Here is a 20,071-nt window from a genome sequence, read left to right on the forward strand (position 1 = left end):
AGTGGCGTACGCAAGGGGGGGGGGGTTACGGGGTTTAACCCCCCCCCTTGAGCTTGTGAAATATTATGAAAAATATTTTTCAGTCAAAGATCTGGGACAATAATATTACTATTATTACTACTACTACTACTACTAATAATAATAATACAATAATAATTTGAATTATTATTTTCATGCAGCATGGAGAAAAGCACAGCATTTAAAACACACGCGTCTTTCAGAGTGATGCCTTGGAAATGACCACGAGTTTATGAGATTAAGTCAGGGTAACTATGATTTAAAAGAGAAAAAAGTTGTTTTGTGTCTCAGTTGCAACCAACACACTGGCGTACGCAGGATTTTTTTTCGGGAGGTGCTGGGATAGTAAATGTGAATAGCAAATGGCTTCGATTTGGAGGGCAGGATGCATAATAAAATATTTCGTATTTTTGGAGCTTTTCAGTCTATTAAAATTGTATTCAAAGACAAAAATGGTAATCGGGATTCACTTTACACATTTTGATTTTTTAAAGTTCTTAACGGATTTTTATTTGAAAATTCAGATTTTATCAAAATTTCGGTAGGGGCTGGAACACGATCGGCCATCCCTTTATGTATGCCTGTGTTCAACGAACATGCATTTTTTTTATGTGAACAATGAGAATTAACTAAATAAAGTTATTGGTACGTTGTAAGAGGCTAATGTATAGACAAAGGCTAGGCGGACAAGAATACAGTCACCAATTCGCCTTCTCATTATATTGTTTACCACAGCTCGTTTGAATGTCTCTCTTTAAAATGTCTCACCTTGTTGACTAGACAATTATTAAAACTACAATAAGCTTAACTATTGTAAAATATTTTATTGGTAAGAACAGGGAGACAATCCAGATGTGAATTATCGGGGACATTTATGCGGGGAAGAAGCCGGAAAAATTCCAACCAATTTCGGGAATCGAATCCGGATCTCCCGCGTGAATGTCACTTGTCAGACGCTCTACCGACCAGATCACCGCAGCTCCTTGGATGAGTTCCATACTTTGATTATTTCAATTAATTTTAATATATTATCTTGTATTTATGGATCTTCTTCACCCTTGAACTGTCTCACCTCGTTGACCAGACGATTATTTCGTAACAGAGAAACAAATAAATGCTCCCAGAATTTGATAGAAATCGAATGACTAGAAAGTAATTTCGTTCTATTGTTTTCATAAATACTATATTTATTTAGATCTCTACTACTTAGTAGTAGTAGTAGTGGTGGTATTTGTAGTATTATTAGTATTAATTCAGCTAATTTATTAATTATAAGTATTATTAATTAATTGTGATTATTATTATTTAATTAAAGTATAATAAAACAATGGCAATGTGAATTTGGAAAAACGTTTTAGAAATAACACCCCCCTTGATGAAATCCTGCGTACGCTACTGTGGTAGAGCTCCACTTTCTATTCTATACTTCCACACAGCAAACTCTGGTAACTGCAATGTTGCAAACCAACAAGGCTCTAGCGCCTGAACTCACAGCCAGCATAATCTTCTGTGGGATTTGGATCTTGTGGTTCATGTGTGTTTGTGATTGTCCATTCATCCATTTCACCACCTTTCATTCCCATCGCCGCGATTAGCCAAAAGTGGAAGAAATGCAATGCTAAATAAACTAATTGAAAATACCAGTACTGTACATCTTGAAAGATTGTTATAAGGTCTATAAACTGAAAACACAAGATCATGGAAAATCAAAGTCCTATGACGAATTAAATATACTCTTGCTAATAATAAGTTAACCTAGACTAAAGGCTAAAAAGAAAGAGATAAGCAAATGGAAGGAAGCTGCCTTCCATATGATGCATTGTAGTTCTTGTGAATGTTACACATTAGACCTGGGATGGTTGACTGGTGTTAACCTCCCAACACAGTGGTTCACTCGATCAGCCGGGCGTCTAACGGTCATACGAAAGACCCAGGCTTGATTCCTGAAATGGGTGATCTTAATTACAAATTTTCCGAATATATCAGTGGTTCTGGAGTTCATACAGCCTTTCATCAATGGATATATGGGAATGTTTGAGGATGGGACACTAAATCGTAGTACTGATGACATAACATCCTCTATGGCCAAGAGAGAATGTGTGGAGCCCAGTCTGACGAGACTTTGCAATGCACTGGGACAACTTTACCTTTTCCCCCTCAAATGTTAGTTATATATTCTACAGGGTGTCCCACGAACGGCGCAACTGGGAATTAAGAGTGGCGTTACTTTGTAACCGAAACCTGTACATATATAAGTCATACACCAAATGTTAGCCCTGTCCAAGTAGATATTTTTAAACATAGAAACAACAAACGGGGTGCAGTGCTGTTCATGCAGTGTTGCCAAATGGAAGTGAAAGTGTAAATTTATTTTTCCACAAAGCATGGAAAATTGCATGTCAAACATTCGTACGGAAATTTGGACGTCAATTTCCACCTTGGGTAGGTGGACTATTTCGCCATCTATAGTTCAGAGAAGAAAACCGATCGTTTTCGCGTATAGCCAATCCTGAAATGCCTCGTAAAGGCGTACCGGTCCAAATGGGTGTTTTTAAAAAAATATGAGGTACAGTGGCAAGACTGTTGATGTTTGAAGGCAACAAAAGGTGTGTTTAGTGATGGTCAATGACATGGAAATACTGGAAACAGGAAAAAAAGAAAATGAAAATTATGGTGAAAAAGTTGCCAGGAGTAGGTAAGTAACGCTTTTTTCACCATAATTTTCATTTTTTCCTGTTTCTAGTATTTCCATGTCATAGACCATCACTAAACACACCTTTTGTTGCCTTCAAACATCAACAGTGTTGCCACTGTACCTCATAATTTTTTTAAAACACCCATTTGGACCGGTCAACGAGGTGACATTTTAAGTGTGAAGAAAATCCACAAAAACAAGAAAATATATTAAAATAAATTGAAATAATCAAAGTATGGAACGCATCCAAGGAGCCACGGTGGTCTGGTCGGTAGTGCGTCTGACAACCACGTGAGAGATCCGGGTTCGATTCCCGGAATTGGTTGGAATTTTTTCGGCTTCTTCCCCCACATAAATGTCGCCGATAATTCACATCTGGATTGTCTCGCTGTACTTACCAATATCAATGTTGTTTGAATAATTGTCTAGTCAACAAGGCGACATTTTAAAGAGAGACATTCAAACGTGCTGCGGTAAACAATGGGAAGGTGGACTGGTGATTGTATTCTTGTCCGCCTAGCCTTTGTCTATACATTAGCTGCTTACAACGAACCAAGAACTTTCTTTAGTTAATTCTCAATGTTCGCACAAAAAAAAATACATGTTCATTGAACACTGGCGTACGTAGAGGGGTGGCTGATTGGGTTACAGCCCCTACCGAAATTTTGAGAAAATCAGAATTTTCAAACAAAAATCCGTTAAGAACTTTAAAGAATCAAAATGTGTAAATGCGAAACCTCTTTTAAAGTGTGTCCCGATTACCATTTTTGTCTTTGAATACAATTTTAATGGACTGAAAAGCTCTAAAAATAGAAAATATTTTATTATGCATACTGCCCTCCAAAACGAAGCCATGTAGTATCCACATTTACTATTGCAGCCCATCCCGAAAAAAAATCCTGCCAGTGTATTGAACATTGTTGCAACTGGATACAAAACAACTTTTTTCTCTTTTAAATCATAGTTGCCCTCATATTTTATTTTCAAGAATTCATGTTTATTTTCAAGGCATTCACTCTGAAAAACACACGTGTTTCGAATGCTGTGCTTTTCTCCGTGCTGCATGGAAATAATAATTCAAATTATTATTATTATTATTAGTAGTAGTAGTAGTAATAGTAATATTAATTGTATTGTCGCAAATCTTTGACTGTGATAAATTGGCCATTTTGAATTTTTTGCACAGCATTTTTCATAATATTTTACAAGCTCAAGGGGGGGGGGGGTTAAACCCCGTAACCCCCTTTGTCTATGCCACTGATTGTGTTAAACTGCATTAGAAATTACACAATACTGGAAGACAAAGGAAACAGTAAAGAATTAAACATTTTTCAAAAATACATTACTACGGCTTATTGCATGTTATAAAAAAGCTCATGTCGATTTGTGCCAATTGTAAGGCTTCTCATTCTGACACAAACAAAAGGCTATTTTTAAGTGATACCTTATTAAGACAGTTTATGCTGTATTTTCCCTTTCTTCCAGATGAAGCAGATGTCCTGTTTTTATATGTACAAAGAGTATTTTCATGGGATGCAGTAAAATATAGCTACTTTGACACACTACGATTGTCTGTATTAACTGTTGGTGAGTACAATTTTAATGAAAATATAATTTCTAAGTTTTAGGAAGTAATTTAAGTCAACACACGACAATAATTACATTTTAGATTAGAAATGAGAACATTTTGGATGGTGGTTCAAGGTGGGCAGCCACTTTATACACTACTCTTAAAACTTTGTACTAGTAGGTAAAACATAATGATTTTTTGATAATTGTGTTTCCTAGGTTGTATCATTCTCCTGCCTTTGGCTACAAAGGTTCTGCACATGCGAGACACTTATATGTCAATGATTGGAGCAGCTTCACTTGTAGCATCAAGAATATGTTACGCTGCAGCAAATGAGGAATGGCTTATGTACTTAGGTAAGAACAGTTTGAATATAAGCAAAATTACTAATATGTATTCTGTTCACATTTCTTTCATCTCTGCATCAAAAACAAGTAAAAATTAATCTTACATTGTATATGCACTATTTTATACATGTCTGGAGAGAAAAATATTGTACAAACAGCTTTTATTAAACAATCATTTGAAATTAAGTTAATAAACCCATCTCTTAACTGTATGCGTTATTGTCTATTAACATATTCAAGAACCATCACATACTATCTTTTCACCAGTTTATACTATTTATGTTGCATTGTGTAATTTACTGTCCATGTATCATCCCCAAAACAGAGGTGTTCACTTCAAAATTAAATTCATATTTATTGAATGGTTGCTCTACCACCTAACCCCATTCAATACACATGAGAAAAAATACATGTTTACAACACTCCTTTCAAGGAGTGTATTTGAATTTTTCTTTATGGAGGCTGATGTAAATAATACATTTCTTCTCTTTCAGGGGCTTGTTTTGTTGCGTTAGCTGGATTCACAACTGTGGCTATTCGATCCTTAGTCTCTAAACTCACTCCAGAAAAAATTAGAGGTAAAATATGCATACAGCCATAATTTAAGTATGAAGTACATGAAAGAAAATTTTATTCTAGTTACATTCTATCATTTCTGTAACTACGTTTTTCCTCTATAAAATTCATACTAATTTTGTACAAAATGTAGTTTCATATCTCAAACAAAATATATTAAACACCAATACAAAACAATATGTACTTCTTGTGGTTAGAACCTCTTTCTTACAACACATAACACACTTTTTCCAAGAATTAAAAAGAAGACAGGGGAGGGATTAGCACAATTGTATTCATTGGTGTATTGCTGTTTTAATTCTGATAGGTTTATAACTTCAAGTGTAGTGTTACAATGTTGAAGACCTTTTTTAACATTGAAAAAGACAAGTATGTGTCGAAACATTGGCATAAAGAAGTTCTATCCCCAAGAAGTACATTTGATATGGATATTTAATACAAAAGGATAATAATTGTAATATTTGTTTGCATGGTAAATATGAAGAATTTGGTGGAAGTATTAATTTAACAACTCTGCTTGTTACTGCATTACACTAATATCTTACAACAGTCAATAACTTTCTATTTTTGCAGGTAAAGTATTTGCCTTGCTGTCCTCTACAGAAATGTCTGTATCACTGTTTGCAAGTGTCATCTACACTCAAGTGTACACAGCCACCATTCTCACAACTCCATCAGTCTTTTTCTATGTCACGATGTCTTGTGCAACTGGAGTTATTCTTCTTGTTGGGTATGTACAAGGTTTCTACAAAAGAATTCTGGGGTTTTTAAAAAATCGTAACAAATTAAATATTATTTGTCGTGCATGTTTAGGAACTCGAAAAGTTATCTTTATGTATGAATGTATCATTCTTTGCCCCTCCTGAAGATTTGCAACTTACAAACAGGTGGATTGGAAGAGGACCAATCCCATGGACACTACGACAAAGTCCTGACCTTGTTTTTTTTTTTTTTTGGGGGGGGGGAGAATGTGTTGGGAACTTGGTGTATGTTGAGAAGGTTCATGACCTTGGTCAATTGCAAGAAAGAACAGTTGCAGCCATAGAGACCATAACTCCCAATATGTTAACTTTTTTTGCTTCTTGTGTGTCATATTTCATGTGAAACCGCACAGTTCTTTGGCAGATACATGGTATTAATGATTCAAATTAAAATTTACACTAATTGTTCAACTTTTTCTTTTTGTTTTGTTTTGAGTCCACTTTATGCATATGTAGATTAATCGGAACTGGACCTACAGTTTAAAATTGGATCCGAATCACTATGTAGCTCCACCTGGGAACCCTTGGTTACACTATAATGAGATTGACTGTATTTAATACCACTAAATGTTTAAGTCAATTTTTATTGTCATGTTGATCATTTTTGGATTTAGTTATACAATTAACTTCTTCATCATGTGTAATGCTTGTTAACTTCATGAGCATTAACAAAGTCAATCAACAAATTATGATTAAAACGAGACTAACGTTGAAGGGTTCTTACAGGTTAACAAGCAAATGAATTCTGGAAAAGTTGGAGAGTTTTCAAGATCTAATGTCACTCTCATTGTCATGTAATGTATGATGTTAGCTCTTGACAGCTTACTTATCTTATAACAATATTACGTTTAGGGCCGTTCGCCGGTTTAAACTGCTTGGCTACGAGAGGTTGTATTTATAAGTGAGGGGGGCTGAATAATTAATACTCTTGCCCCTTACCCATACGTACTATTTATTTAGGATTCACTTAACGATGGGGAAGTTCACGCCGGAACAGGATCAAAAGGTAATTAAACACTGATAATAGAAGGACCAGTTGTCATCACTGTACCTGTTGATGTTCCCACGTTGCTGGCCTGCGGAGGGTGCCTACGTCGGACACCGGAGACTTGGCTGGTGTTTGCCGGCTCGTGACACTTGTTGATAACACAAGTGTCCGTCATTTGTCACCAGGAAGTTTCAAGGCATATTTTAAGGTTAATGTTGCTAGTCGAGTAAGACAAAACATTTGTCTTGAATATAATTTTGTTGTTTGATTTTTTTAATCTTAATGAGGCAAAAATGTTCTCTCTGGGTACCTGTTACCATTAAAACCTGAACTTAAGTGTGAACTGGTTACAAATAAAATTAACAATTGCATGTAGTGATATTTAATCAAAAGTTGTTTTTTTTAGATGCCATTTGGTAAAATTAGTTTTAAGTAGTCAGAATTAGAATTAACTAAGACTTTAGTGAATACCAATTACATTTTTCTTTTCTAAAAAATCAATAAAAACTGCTTCAAAATTGGCAACTGTTTTTTATGTTTCAAAATATCAGAATCAAAACAGGTATAGAAACAACCTGGCCTAGGTCAATGACAGGAGAAATTGTCCATTATAGACTATTATATTCTACAGAGCAGCACTTCATATAAAAAATAAAATTCCAGACAAAAAAAACTCATTCATGTGTTAGGTAGGAGAAGATACTTTCACATGATTTAAATTGGAGTGTAATTAGTTTCAACTATAGTTAAAAAAAAAAAGTAAAGTGCTCCCCTGTGCTTAGCACCACGCCATGAAGGCGTATAGAGGGTGTGGGGGTAACGCCCCACACTTTCTTGATCCGGTCGTGAGTGGGGGTGATGTGATCAGCATCACGCCCCTGACCGCCTTTACCCCCCAGGGTTTCCCCCAGGTACCCATGTTATTCGACGCTGGTTGGCGCCGGGGCCGCTTCCATCGTTAGAAAAGTTCCCGGATTTAAACCGGCCGGGGATCGAACCCGGGACCTTTAGCATGGTAGTCAGACGCGTTACCGACTGAGCCACCGCTAAGTTATGTTAGTTAAAATTAGCTTTTGCTAGATACCTGATTTAATTCTATTTTTGACTAGTAGAAACTAGATGTTACTGTAGCACTTCATTACAACTAGTTGTAACTAGTTACAATTAAAATTTGGGTTTTCAAAACTGTAGGTTATAAATTATAGTCATTGTTCGAAAGAAAATGTGTACATGTGATTTACTGACTATCCTTAACCAATTTTTCCACAAAACTGAAAAAGATAATCAATTTGATTATTTGACTTACCTTGCATTTAATATCAGTCTTGCTCATTAATTTGTTTTGTGCTGGTGATGAGCTTACTCTTTCAATACAGTTTCCTGGATATATCACTACGGAGAGAAGAGAAGAGGCTGAAGGGCAATCGTGTAATCATTTCTCCAGAGGATGTGTGTGCTGGCGAAGAACTTCTGCAGAAAGGACCAAAGGAACCAGCCATTGTGCCTTCTCAGAAGTAGAACGATTATATTGTACCTTTAGAAAAAATAAATCATTCCCAACTACATTTCTGCTTTGACTCCCTTGATAGAAGATCCCATGTGTGGATCTTATGTCACTGTAACAGCAGCCTTTTTGATGTTGTTTTTTTTTCTACAAAAATGGAAAGGGAAAAGAGTGGGTCCATAATTCCATTGACTCTGTTTTGGTATTCATATTACAGACCACAGGTCAGATGGTTACATTTGTAATAGGTGATACATCAGGTGGTCAGAATAGAATCAAAGTTTGTAAGAAGCCAGCGAGATCAGCAATAAGTATGCCAGTATACCTCCAATGACAATTGCTACCCAGTGTTCGAAGTGGAAATTTCTAGCTGGGAGGATACTTTATGATAACTTTCTTTAACTGGGGGGGATAACATATCCATGAATTTGAGCATTGCTGCAGCCTTTATTGTATAAGTTAAAAAAGAAGTGAAGTTCTCATTTTTATTAACTGCTTGGTAGTCATGATTCATGGGTAAATTGAGGCAAGGAATGTGAAACATCAAGTGTTTCGGCAGAGCATCATTGTACTGCACGTGTCCATATTTTACAACATGGAGATTTGGAGTAACTGTCCCCATATAATTTCAGAGTAGGCACTTGACCACCAATAAATCTGCGTGGCATGAAGGAACATGATGTAACCACTAAAATAATATTATTATTACTATTAATCTTCCTTTGGCTACAAGAACACAACATAAATACATATGTCACTGACATGCAAAGAGTAATTCGAACATCCACATTGTTGGGGTGATGTATGAATGGGAAAAACAACAATACCTTCGGCAGTTACAGGCAGCTGTCTCTCTCCAATGAGCAACATTTGGTCTGCAGGATGTATGATACACATGTGCAAGAGAAGGCAGGAAATTAAAGCTGAAGGGGTTGTTACTGGCTTTCTTAATGGTGGAACAATGATTGCTGACAGGTAATGGACCCCCCCCCCCCCGACATAAATGAAAGCTGTTTTTGGGTATAAGATGACAGACCTTTTGTCTTCTGCTACTAGATGACAATCTGACGCAGCAGCATGCCTTCTAGCGAAGTTCAATTGAGAATGACTTGATTCCCCTTCCCCTCTGCTCCCCATTTTTCCAAAAAAACACACACACAAGAGCTCTGACATGATGCCCAATGATTTCCACTTCTTCCAGGTATTTAATATGCTGACTAGACACTGTAACATCAAAGATGTTAACGTGCAGCTCATATACTTTTACATGAGCATGTTCTTCAACTTGGTACACTGGTACGATGTGCCTCAATATCAGTGGGGACTATGTTGATAAATAGAGCCAGTCCTTTTCTTCTTTTCATAATGTCACTGTCACAAAATGACTGATTTTACTTTGCTTTTCTGTCACTTACAAAGAACACCCAAGTGCTGTGATAACCACTTTGTCACTGTCACGGAATGGACTTCCCAACTGTAAACATATTTTAGACTGCCCCTTAAAGAACAAAGAATAACAGATTTTCAAATAGATAGAGAAACTAATAACTAAAAAAAGGAAACAATGCAATTTTGATCAGTTAATCAACCTTTATTGTCGATTACATACAATACAGAAATCAGGAACTTGGGGTTTGTTAATTTCTACAACTCTTTTCTCCCTATTTCAATATACTTTGTTAGGAAAATTTACTCACTGACATAAATAATGCTAAGGCATATTACAAAAGTCATCCTATGGTTTGACTGTCATGCTGAAATTTGTATCCTGAGAGAGTAAGAGGTAAATGAACATCCTGAAATTGTACATACACTGGTGCATGTGTACATACTTTCAACGAGGTATCTGGTGCTTCAGTGAATATATCTACTTGCAGATATTTCTACATGAGGTATTTTATTTGCATGGATCTATTGAGAGTAGTTAACCTGACTTCTTGAAATGCAACAGTTTACAATGTAGCATTCTTTTGTTTCCTTAAATGCATTTATTATACAAAACTTAATCAAAGTATTTATCTCCCTTTAATTTTGGCAACGGGGAGAAATCTGTGACTTGTAATACTTGAATCAACACAATTACTAATGCAGTACAGGCATTTACAGAAAAAAAATGAAAAATATCTAATGACATACCAGTAACAGACCAACACTATTTTTTGTTAATATAGTATGCCCATAGCATGTCAAACTTGCAGAAAAATCCAGCACATGAAAAGAATATTATAGTTATGCTATTTTTGTATGCGTAGACACAGAGCATCTTAAAGTATGCTTGACTGTAACAAATCAATTACAAAGTCAAGAACCAACATATTCACCTGAAGCGAATTTGCCAGTTCACAGGTTAGTGTGTGTAAATATATCAAAAGAACATTTTAACAAACACATTCTGTTGCTCTTCTACATGTTTACAGTATAATTTGGATCTAACTACAATATGTTCTCTTTACAACTGTTTCTTCCTGGCATTTTGTACTGCAAATTAAAAGAATAAAAATTTTAAAATACTACTAGACCTTATTCTGAACCTGCATTACGAATGTATTACTTTTACAAAAATGCTTTTATTTTGAATTATCCGAAATTTAAAAAATAATAATAATAAAAAAAAATGCATCTACAAATCCATGTAGAATATCAAGATTATTTTCATATAAGTTATTTGCATTGTTACCGGAAATATATAAAATTCACACCTACATTATCATGATTGCTCTAGCATGATTTGGAAATGCTTCTAATTTCTTTAAATATACCATTATTTTTATATAAAAAAAATTAGAATATTTCTGATGATTTCCAAGCTCTTATTATTTTTATAGCTATGACAAGGTCTACTGCTGACAACTTTGGGATTTACAAAACTGTACAAGTTTTCACATGCTGGATTTTCCACAAGATGTCATACCACGAAAATGATATTACCATTTCACAAAATGAATTGGCTTATACATTACATCTCAAAATATATAAATCCTAAACACACTGCAATAATCAAGATGGAAAATAGTTTAGGACTTGTGTGTTTTATAATACAAATCTATTTTCTTTAAATATGAGGTAACAATCTACTAATATCTGTTACTTATATCATTACCAACTTAGAATGATATTTCATTTCACCTTTCAAAAAATTTAAAAAAAAGATATTAATAAGAGTGAATATTTTTACATGTATGTTTCATTGTGTGCATGTGCTTGATTTTGGCATAAAACAGTACCCCACTTAAGGAGAGGATTGTAAGTTTCCTTCAGAAGACAAACATGTTAAATGTTTACCTCAGGCACTACTATAAGCAAGCATAGATCATCTCATAACGCCTGACTTAAAATAATGAAAGTTAAAGTTACAGTACTTGAGGTAGTGGAAAAGCAATGGAAAGGCCATTATTTATATATATATATATATATATATAAATAAATCCAAAAAAAATCACATAAGAGCTTTTGAGACCTGCATATGTTTTGCTCAATCTAACTACTGTATTCTGGAAAAAGTACCAAAAGTGGGGTAAGTTGCACTGATGATTAGAGGGGGAAAAAACACACACTGAAAGTATGTTCTAGGCATATGAACATTTGAAATGTTTGAACTTATAGCTTCAGTCTGTTACTAGTTAAAATTTATCTAAAAAATGACATGTTTTTCTCCATTTCTCCAGAATAAAAAAATATTTTCTGTGAATACTGTATGTTACTATTTCGAAACAAACATGATCTGTTTCTATATTGGACTGCAATGTGAGTGAGGTTACTATTGACATGTATCAGGTACAATAATGCAAAAAACCTGATTTTGACTTGCATATATATACGTATATAACTATATATATCTGGATTAAATTCCTTAGATGCTAAACTGATCAATATTTAACAGCAAAATGTCTTTCTCTTAGTTCATTGATAAGCAACTTAAATTAGTAAAAAAGAATTAAATATAAATTACATGAAAAATAATAATACAGATCCTTTACGGATGATAATATCTATTCCTTCGGAAAGCAAAACTACCATATGATGGCAATTAAAATATAAATAAAAGTTCTATGAATACAGATCTTTGTAAACTAATGCACACTTAACACACATTTACTATATACTGTTATCAATCTAAATTATAAGTTTGTGTTCCTATAACATAATAAATATGCTATTACATACATACTTGATACAGGGCATACAATACATACAGTAAGCTACAACTATTTCTTTAATGGTAACATTTCTTTTTACATGTTGTGTATTCTAGAACTAAAATCATGCATTACTGTTACAGCAACATTCCATTGGTCAGCAGTTTACCAGCTTCTGCTATAAATATTAATATGGCTATCGTAATAGTAGTATAATGTTTCTATTGCTTCTATAAACAAGAAAACTACTATAGATAATTATGAGCTCTGCATGGTGGATCTGTTTTTGTTTGTTTGGTTGGTTTTATACGTTTTGTCATGGGTTAATGTCAGTTATAATTTTTATTTTCCAAGGAGAGAAAATGCTGTGTAAGATGTTCCCAAACAGGAAACCAGAAAAGTGAAAATAAAAATGTATCAATCACAAGGAAACAAGCATGAATATTTCAGCCTAACTGGAGCACAAAGTAATACATTTGTCAAAGTGATTGGAGAACATTAGTTGTGAAAATTCTTTATACATTTCATAAAACTCGGTGGAGAATACCACTTAAAAAAATAAAGAGAAATGGATAATACTTTCCTACAGAACTGTAGTCTACTTCCTTCTAAACTGTATGTATATTCCTTGTGATTAATAATTGTTTTGTATATTAACTGTAGTGTACATCGAATATACAATGAACTAGTAGAGTTTTGAGGAAACAACTCTTTTTCTTCGATTTAAGATGGAAACGAATTTTAGATTCCTGAGACTTATCTCTTTCTGCTGGAATAAAATGTATGCCACTGAATTCCTCAACTTTATGCATCACGTAATTGAATAAATAAATCGAGAAGACTAGGATGACATCTTTGGGGATAAGACAGTAATGACGAAATGCACCTGAGATAAATCCTTAATGATGATGTGAATGTGATTTAACTTGCCTACTATAATTAACAGAATGAAGTTAGTTCCTGATGACGTATCAATTAAGTGAGAATGAACCAGAATTGTTTAGTCTCATCTTCACAAAAATCGCCCCATACTTCTGACAGCAATATAAAAAATGCTTGAATATTTATTCACAAACACTGGAAGTGGGAGAATAACAGCAAAAATCCAAAAACATATTTTATATATTGGAATGATGTATTATGTTCCCCTATTAATTCAAAAGTAATGATGCCAATGTATTTACTTGTGTTACAATACATTGCAAAATCCTTTCAGGAAAAAACATAATAATAATAATAATAATTACTTGAACAACATCTGCAGATTAGACTAGCCATGGAGAACTTATACTGTCTATTTCATGGAACAACTTCCTTTAGAAGTTAACAAGATCCTTCTATCAATAGTGTCTTGTTCTGCTGACAAGTAGATCACTCCAATAGTTGCTGTAACAATAATGTATGCTGTACAGCATCACAATCATCTACATGCATCATGATTATAAGTACAAAATTACAATATGATACTACCTTCACACATGAACCTTGTAACCTTTGCCTATAGCTACTAAACGAGCAAGTTACATTCACATATAAATCGGTACATGACATACCAGGCTTCAGTTAACAACCTTTTCTTTTTTCACTTAGATTAACAAGGCTCCTCTTCCTCCATTTCCTATTTCATGTGTAAAAACTTCATTATTTCTTGTTTGTAACAGGCTTACTGTCATTTCATTCCCAAAAGCGAAAACATTTTTTTAAACTTACACTGATTCTTGAAAATTGTTGCTTCTTACATTAACAGTTTGGATAACTCTTATTAGTTATTTCATTCATTGAAATTAGCAATAACTGCAAGAAAAGTACTGAAAGGTATTTTCAAATTATGTATACCTGAAAATTTGCATTTGCACAATTGGTCCAACAGATAATATTTTGCATCAAATCTTTCATCTGCATAAAGACAACAAATAAAATGAATATCTATTTCAGAGAAGTAAATCGTATTATTGTTATACCTTTCTTTTCTGATAGCAATACCAATTCCATTCAGCAGATAAAAATAGTGAAATGCTAAGTTATTTTCATTAGAGTGTATGCCTAGCATTTTTAAATTATATTGCAATAACCTGACCCAACACTTATATCAGTTCAAAATATGGAAGCATTTGTGGGTTATGTTAGGTTTATTGTATTGTCAGATCATGCCTACTACTATGGGAAAAGTGCATACTAGAAACAAAAATTGTTTGCACACAAATTTGAATTTTCCCCTGCAGATGTCATTACATTTCTTGCATTTATTGTTGTGGAAAACTGAGTATTTATATGTGTCTAATTATAGACAAGCAGGCAATAATGTTCAGTAACAGTCTCGACAGCTGAGATGTCAGTTACTAACCAAGCAGAAGCAACTTTAACAAGTGTTGCACGGACTCTAAACGTAAACGTAATTTTAGAAATGTGACAACTCACAAAAGAAAAGTTGATACATGTACTTCAGATTTAGAGAAGAAGTAACATTGCTGTGAATATGTTCTGAAAAACTAGCAACTGACACTGCAGCTATCCATGTCATCTGAAGTGGAAGTACATTTTAGCAAATGTATTTAGCAGAGCCAACAACTCAGAAACTCTTGAACAATAAACACATCACAGAACCTAAAAAAGGCACTTATATAAAAAATGGCCTGTATGGGTTGATAGTGTACTCTTTAACATTTGCATAGCTTTCCTTGTTCACAGTATTTGGAACTCTGGGAGTTAAAAAATTTAATATTATCAACATCAGGCTACTAGTTGTAATGGGAAACATTTAACACCTCCCATCTTGCAGGATTTACACTTCATTTCAAAGCCTGCTTCCAAGTGATGCAATAAAACTGTTAAGGAGGTTTCACATTCAAAATCTGTAATTCCTTTTTTTCACCTTTTAGCGTTAATTTTGCTTACACATGTATGTGATCCACATTGGACATGTTGGACTATACTTTCAGTTTCATACATAACAAGATAATGTCAGCTGCACTTGTGCAATGTACATTTTCTGCATGTCAACTTCATTAAATTAGCTCATGCGAGTGGTTACCAACTCAAAGGAACTTTTCCAACAGTTAAGTTAAAAATACAGATTGCAATGTTTTATAAAGGAATGTAAGCATCTGGCTTTTACATCACATGCCATGATAATACTTGCAATTTTTGTTATTGCTTCACTCAACAGTAAATGTGCAAGTTCTAAATTAGTAATATTTGACCCTTGTATTGGATTTTTAACAATCTTGCTCACAAGAGTCTCATAAAAAGTTTGTTTAACAACATGATCATCATATAAGCAATATATTTTACTCCCTTCTGGTGACAGTTAAAAAGTTTGTATGTTGTGCTCCTGTTTTTTCCCCCAGTACACTGGCTTTATAAGAAAAAAATGAATATACACTCCTCACAAATAGTTTGTAATATTGTTACGTTTGACATTAGGTGATAGGTGCGGCCTTGGAATGCAACAACATATGGTATCTGTCTGCTGAACTTTCTCATCTTTTCACCGACATATGCCACCGTGCCTTATCACCTATTGCCTAATATAACAATATTCCAAACTTTTTGTGAGGAGTGTATATCAAACAACATGAGACACCCCACTGTGTGTTTCTATCAAGAAATTAAATACAACTAGTAGCCTGCAAATAAGTTCCTACTCCAAAGTAACTAATTATGTACAAATATGCTGTGAACACTGACACTGTTTCCAGCAATTCTTCATTGGAAGCAACTTGCAATACAAAACTCTCTTAACATCATCCACATTCTTAATTCAACTCATCCATAGAAGACTGACAATTGTTCTCGTATTACACATGACATGGCTATGCTTAATTCTGCAACAATAATCTTCCGAATCGTTATCCTTCATAGCTTCTTTGTAACACACAATTCAACTAACTTACACCTTATCTAGAGCAAATTTCACTTCGAGGTACTATCTTACAATATGGCTAAACTGAACTTGAATATCACCTTATCATCTTACTTAACTTACAATACCTCACTCTTGTTCCTCAACGTTAATTAAATTAACTTAGTCAATACACATTGGCACTACATACTATTGGACTACAAATACTATCATCTACAGAGACTTACCACTAACGATCACATCATTTTATATGCATACAGTTATTGACTTGCACATGTTAACGAAGCAAGCAGTACATCAATTTTTTTCACATTGCTCTGATAACACAATGACATCTCAACTGATATTTTTCCATTATCTGCATGAAATTCCTACAAAAAAAAAAGGAAAACATATAACGAAGGTGTACTTCATCCCTTAAAATTAATGTCAAAACAAAAGCAAATACTCTGTATACTATTCCTTAACTTTTGAAACAAGTCTATTAATTCTTGTCAAAACATTTTCTGCTCTCCGTATGTTTATATAAACATGTCAGTAAGATGGGGAAATATGAAATGGATTCTTACATTTAGCATGTAGATCTCTCAATATTGTTAATGAATAGTGTATCAGTAAGACAGTAATGGCATCATTACTTCTTTTTCCATATTGTAGTTTTTAGTTGATGCTACCCTCTGCATAATTCTTATAAAGTAAAAACTCTTTTCATTTCATGTTGTCAATAATTTCTACCTGATGGTAAGAGACCTGTAGGAAGGCCAAGACGAAGATGGAAGGACAACGTTGAGATGGACCTAAGGGAAATCGGTAGGGAGTATATAGAACTTGCTCAAGATAGGGAAAGATAGAAGGCCTGTGTTGCTGCAGACATGAACCTTTGGGTTTAAGAAGGCTAGGGAGTTAGTTAGTTAGTTAGCAACACCAGACTTTGATTCTGGGTGAAAATACAGACACTGAAAAATTCTTATGAAGAAATGTGTTGAATATTGGAAGCTAAAGGAATATGAATGGCATAAAGAGGCATGGAAAGATATTTCTTTTTAGACTACTATATTTCATGCACTTCAATTTCCCTTGGACATTTTAGCAAAACTTGTGGGTTCACATTACATTGCATGCAACCTTCTTTAAAAATGTAATGCTCAGTTGCTTCATGTCTCTTTGCAGAAAATATACCCACCTCCTACATTCTTGGACCATTGTTGTTACATGTGAAAAAAAGTTAATTCATTACCATTTCTGATAGGATCCTGGAAAAAAAACACATGCAAATGCAAAAAATTATACATATGTAATCTGGTACTTACCTAATCCCCACTGTTTGACTGTGACACTTCACTATGATTATCTGCCAATTCATCATTTGAGCTTTCTGCTGCATCACCAGACTCAATCTGCAATTCATTCATTCCATTGTCTGCTTCAGATGCAGCATTATCTGATTCGTTGGCTGCATCATTCATCTCAGCATCTTCATGCTCTTCTTTTTTAACACTTGCAACAATGAGTTCCGACTTTACATTAACTTTGGCTGTTTTCGGAGTCCCATTTGCAGCATCCGTTGGGCAGCTCATCCCAGTAGCACCTTGCGGTGAAGCATTGTTGCTTTGAACCATCGGAGAGGCAGCCTGAGCTTCCGGAGAAACAAGATCTGATAAATGCACATACTGCTCGAGAGGCTGGAACGTTCTCCCTCTCTTACGCTGCGGAAGTATTCCCTTCCTTACCATGTATACTCTGATGGTCGATATAGGGATCTTGTAAGCGTTTGATGCCTGCTGGAACGTCATGCCATCCCTCACGCTCTCCGCTGCCTTCCTCAGCTCAGCGTCGGTGCGACGTAGTCTCTTCTTCGGATACATTTCTGTGTTACCAGAAGAACGTAGAGGTGGACTTACACTCATAATGCTGTGACCACTCAACATTGATGAGTAATACTCTGAAAGAAGATAGAGACGTAATTATACTCACGTGCTCCTTTTAAAAAGCATAGCTGACATCATGCTTCTCATCTAATTACCACATGCTACAAATGCATTCTACGATACAATTAAATTGTTACAATACATACAAGTCACATTTTCAAGTTTATTTAACTCTAGAGGCTGGATATTCAGTTACGGCACATGAAAGTAAGATTAAATAGTTTGCATGCAGGTAAGGTTGCTTCCATTTTTTTGTCTAGGAACTGTGCATATAATGTAAACTTATATATTAGACTTGAGATCCATTATCCCCCCTTGTACTTCCTAGAAAAACAGTTCACTTTCCAGTTTACTCTTCTGCACTTTCAAAATGCACCCATGCCATAAATTAAATATTCTACACAAGCTACTTTCTATGACTTCTTAAGTTTATTGGAAAACTGAACTGTGGAAAAACCTAACACAACATTCATGAAAGTCTGAGATAACCTATCAGACAACAGAGGGGGAGTTACAGAAGTTAAAGGACCTTAATATTGAAGTCACCAAACAATCTTGTTGATCTTTCTTTACATACTGGCACTTTTGATTCAGCATGTGGACAAACAAATGAGCTACAAATCTGCCATTTACATGGCACATGGAGCAAAATATTTTAAATCCACTTTGTGCTAGGCGCTATCCAGAAAAATTCAAACCATTTAATCGATGTTCCACAACCAGGAGAATCAAACTTGATTCATAAACTGGAATCATTCTTTGATAATAAAAAAAAAACTTCCAAAAATAATTTTAGTGATCCTGTAGCTTTAGTGCAAGATCTTGAACTTGGACCATGCACTCCAACTGCACTTTAGTTGTTTTTCTACTTCTCCAGGTAAATTGCAAATTACGAGGATGAATGATAAAATGGATAACAAAAGGAATGTACACGCCTTACCTGGAATTTGAAATCAGAAATTTTGCCTTCACAGGGCAATACTATAACAACTAACCACAAACTGGCTATATTCATGAATCCTCGGGGCAATGTTTCTCAAACCTTTACTTCATCAAATAAGAGTAACATGTAGCCATTCAATTTGGACAAATTTACCTTTTTGACTATTTTTTTTTACTGGTAAAAGAGTAACCTTCTTTTCAAATGTGGCTGTTAGAAAATTTGGTGTGTTTTCTATGGTATAACTTTGAACCGCAGAAATGCTGCCCTAGATAATAGATGAATAATACAAACTTGAACTAATTTCATTCTTTATTAACTTTGCTTTATGCATAGATGCAGGCATCTTAGATGAACTTGTAGGGTGAGTTGTAAGAGAGTACCTAATGCTATTAAGGGTATGGAGTAAAATAACAACATAAATCTTAAACAACTTTTATTTTTGAAAATGAACACATACAATGTCTACTCGTATATAAAGATAATTTTTTTAAAAAAATGCAATTGATATTGTGCAGCTTCATAAAATGAAGAATAAAAGAAATGCATACAAGGAGGTGAAACAGTTTTCATTGGTGCCACTAACACAGCCTCTTCCTTTTGTTTATATCACTGAATACCAATGCATACTGTAAACACACATTTTAGACTTAATTCCATTTAGAAGTAATAAAGATAAAATATATGTACCCTGTTCCCATTTTTTGCACTTGATCAATTTTATCTATCACAACTTTATAAATTCA

General features: G+C 34.4%; 2 protein-coding genes across 2 annotated transcripts in view; one reads left to right on the forward strand and one right to left on the reverse strand.

Annotated features, from left to right (window-relative positions):
* LOC145986774 (putative peptidoglycan muropeptide transporter SLC46) overlaps positions 1-8,510 on the forward strand; it is a 52,763-nt gene extending 44,253 nt beyond the window's left edge. The window contains exons 3-7 of the mRNA XM_083121175.1: positions 4,199-4,300; positions 4,502-4,639; positions 5,125-5,208; positions 5,780-5,936; positions 8,332-8,510. Coding sequence (XP_082977301.1) covers positions 4,199-4,300; positions 4,502-4,639; positions 5,125-5,208; positions 5,780-5,936; positions 8,332-8,473 — 623 coding nt within the window. The 3' untranslated portion in view covers positions 8,474-8,510. The remainder of the gene's footprint in view (positions 1-4,198; positions 4,301-4,501; positions 4,640-5,124; positions 5,209-5,779; positions 5,937-8,331) is intronic.
* A 1,532-nt stretch (positions 8,511-10,042) lies between these two features.
* Positions 10,043-20,071, reverse strand: part of LOC145986776 (uncharacterized) — a 145,375-nt gene continuing 135,346 nt past the window's right edge. Inside the window, exons 5-6 of the mRNA XM_083121176.1 lie at positions 17,768-18,399; positions 10,043-16,828 (exon numbers count right to left, since the gene is read on the reverse strand). Coding sequence (XP_082977302.1) covers positions 17,768-18,399 — 632 coding nt within the window. The 3' untranslated portion in view covers positions 10,043-16,828. The remainder of the gene's footprint in view (positions 16,829-17,767; positions 18,400-20,071) is intronic.

Source organism: Lepisma saccharinum, chromosome 4 (assembly GCF_977018435.1).
Source record: "Lepisma saccharinum chromosome 4, izLepSacc3.1, whole genome shotgun sequence".
NCBI lineage: Eukaryota > Metazoa > Arthropoda > Insecta > Zygentoma > Lepismatidae > Lepisma > Lepisma saccharinum.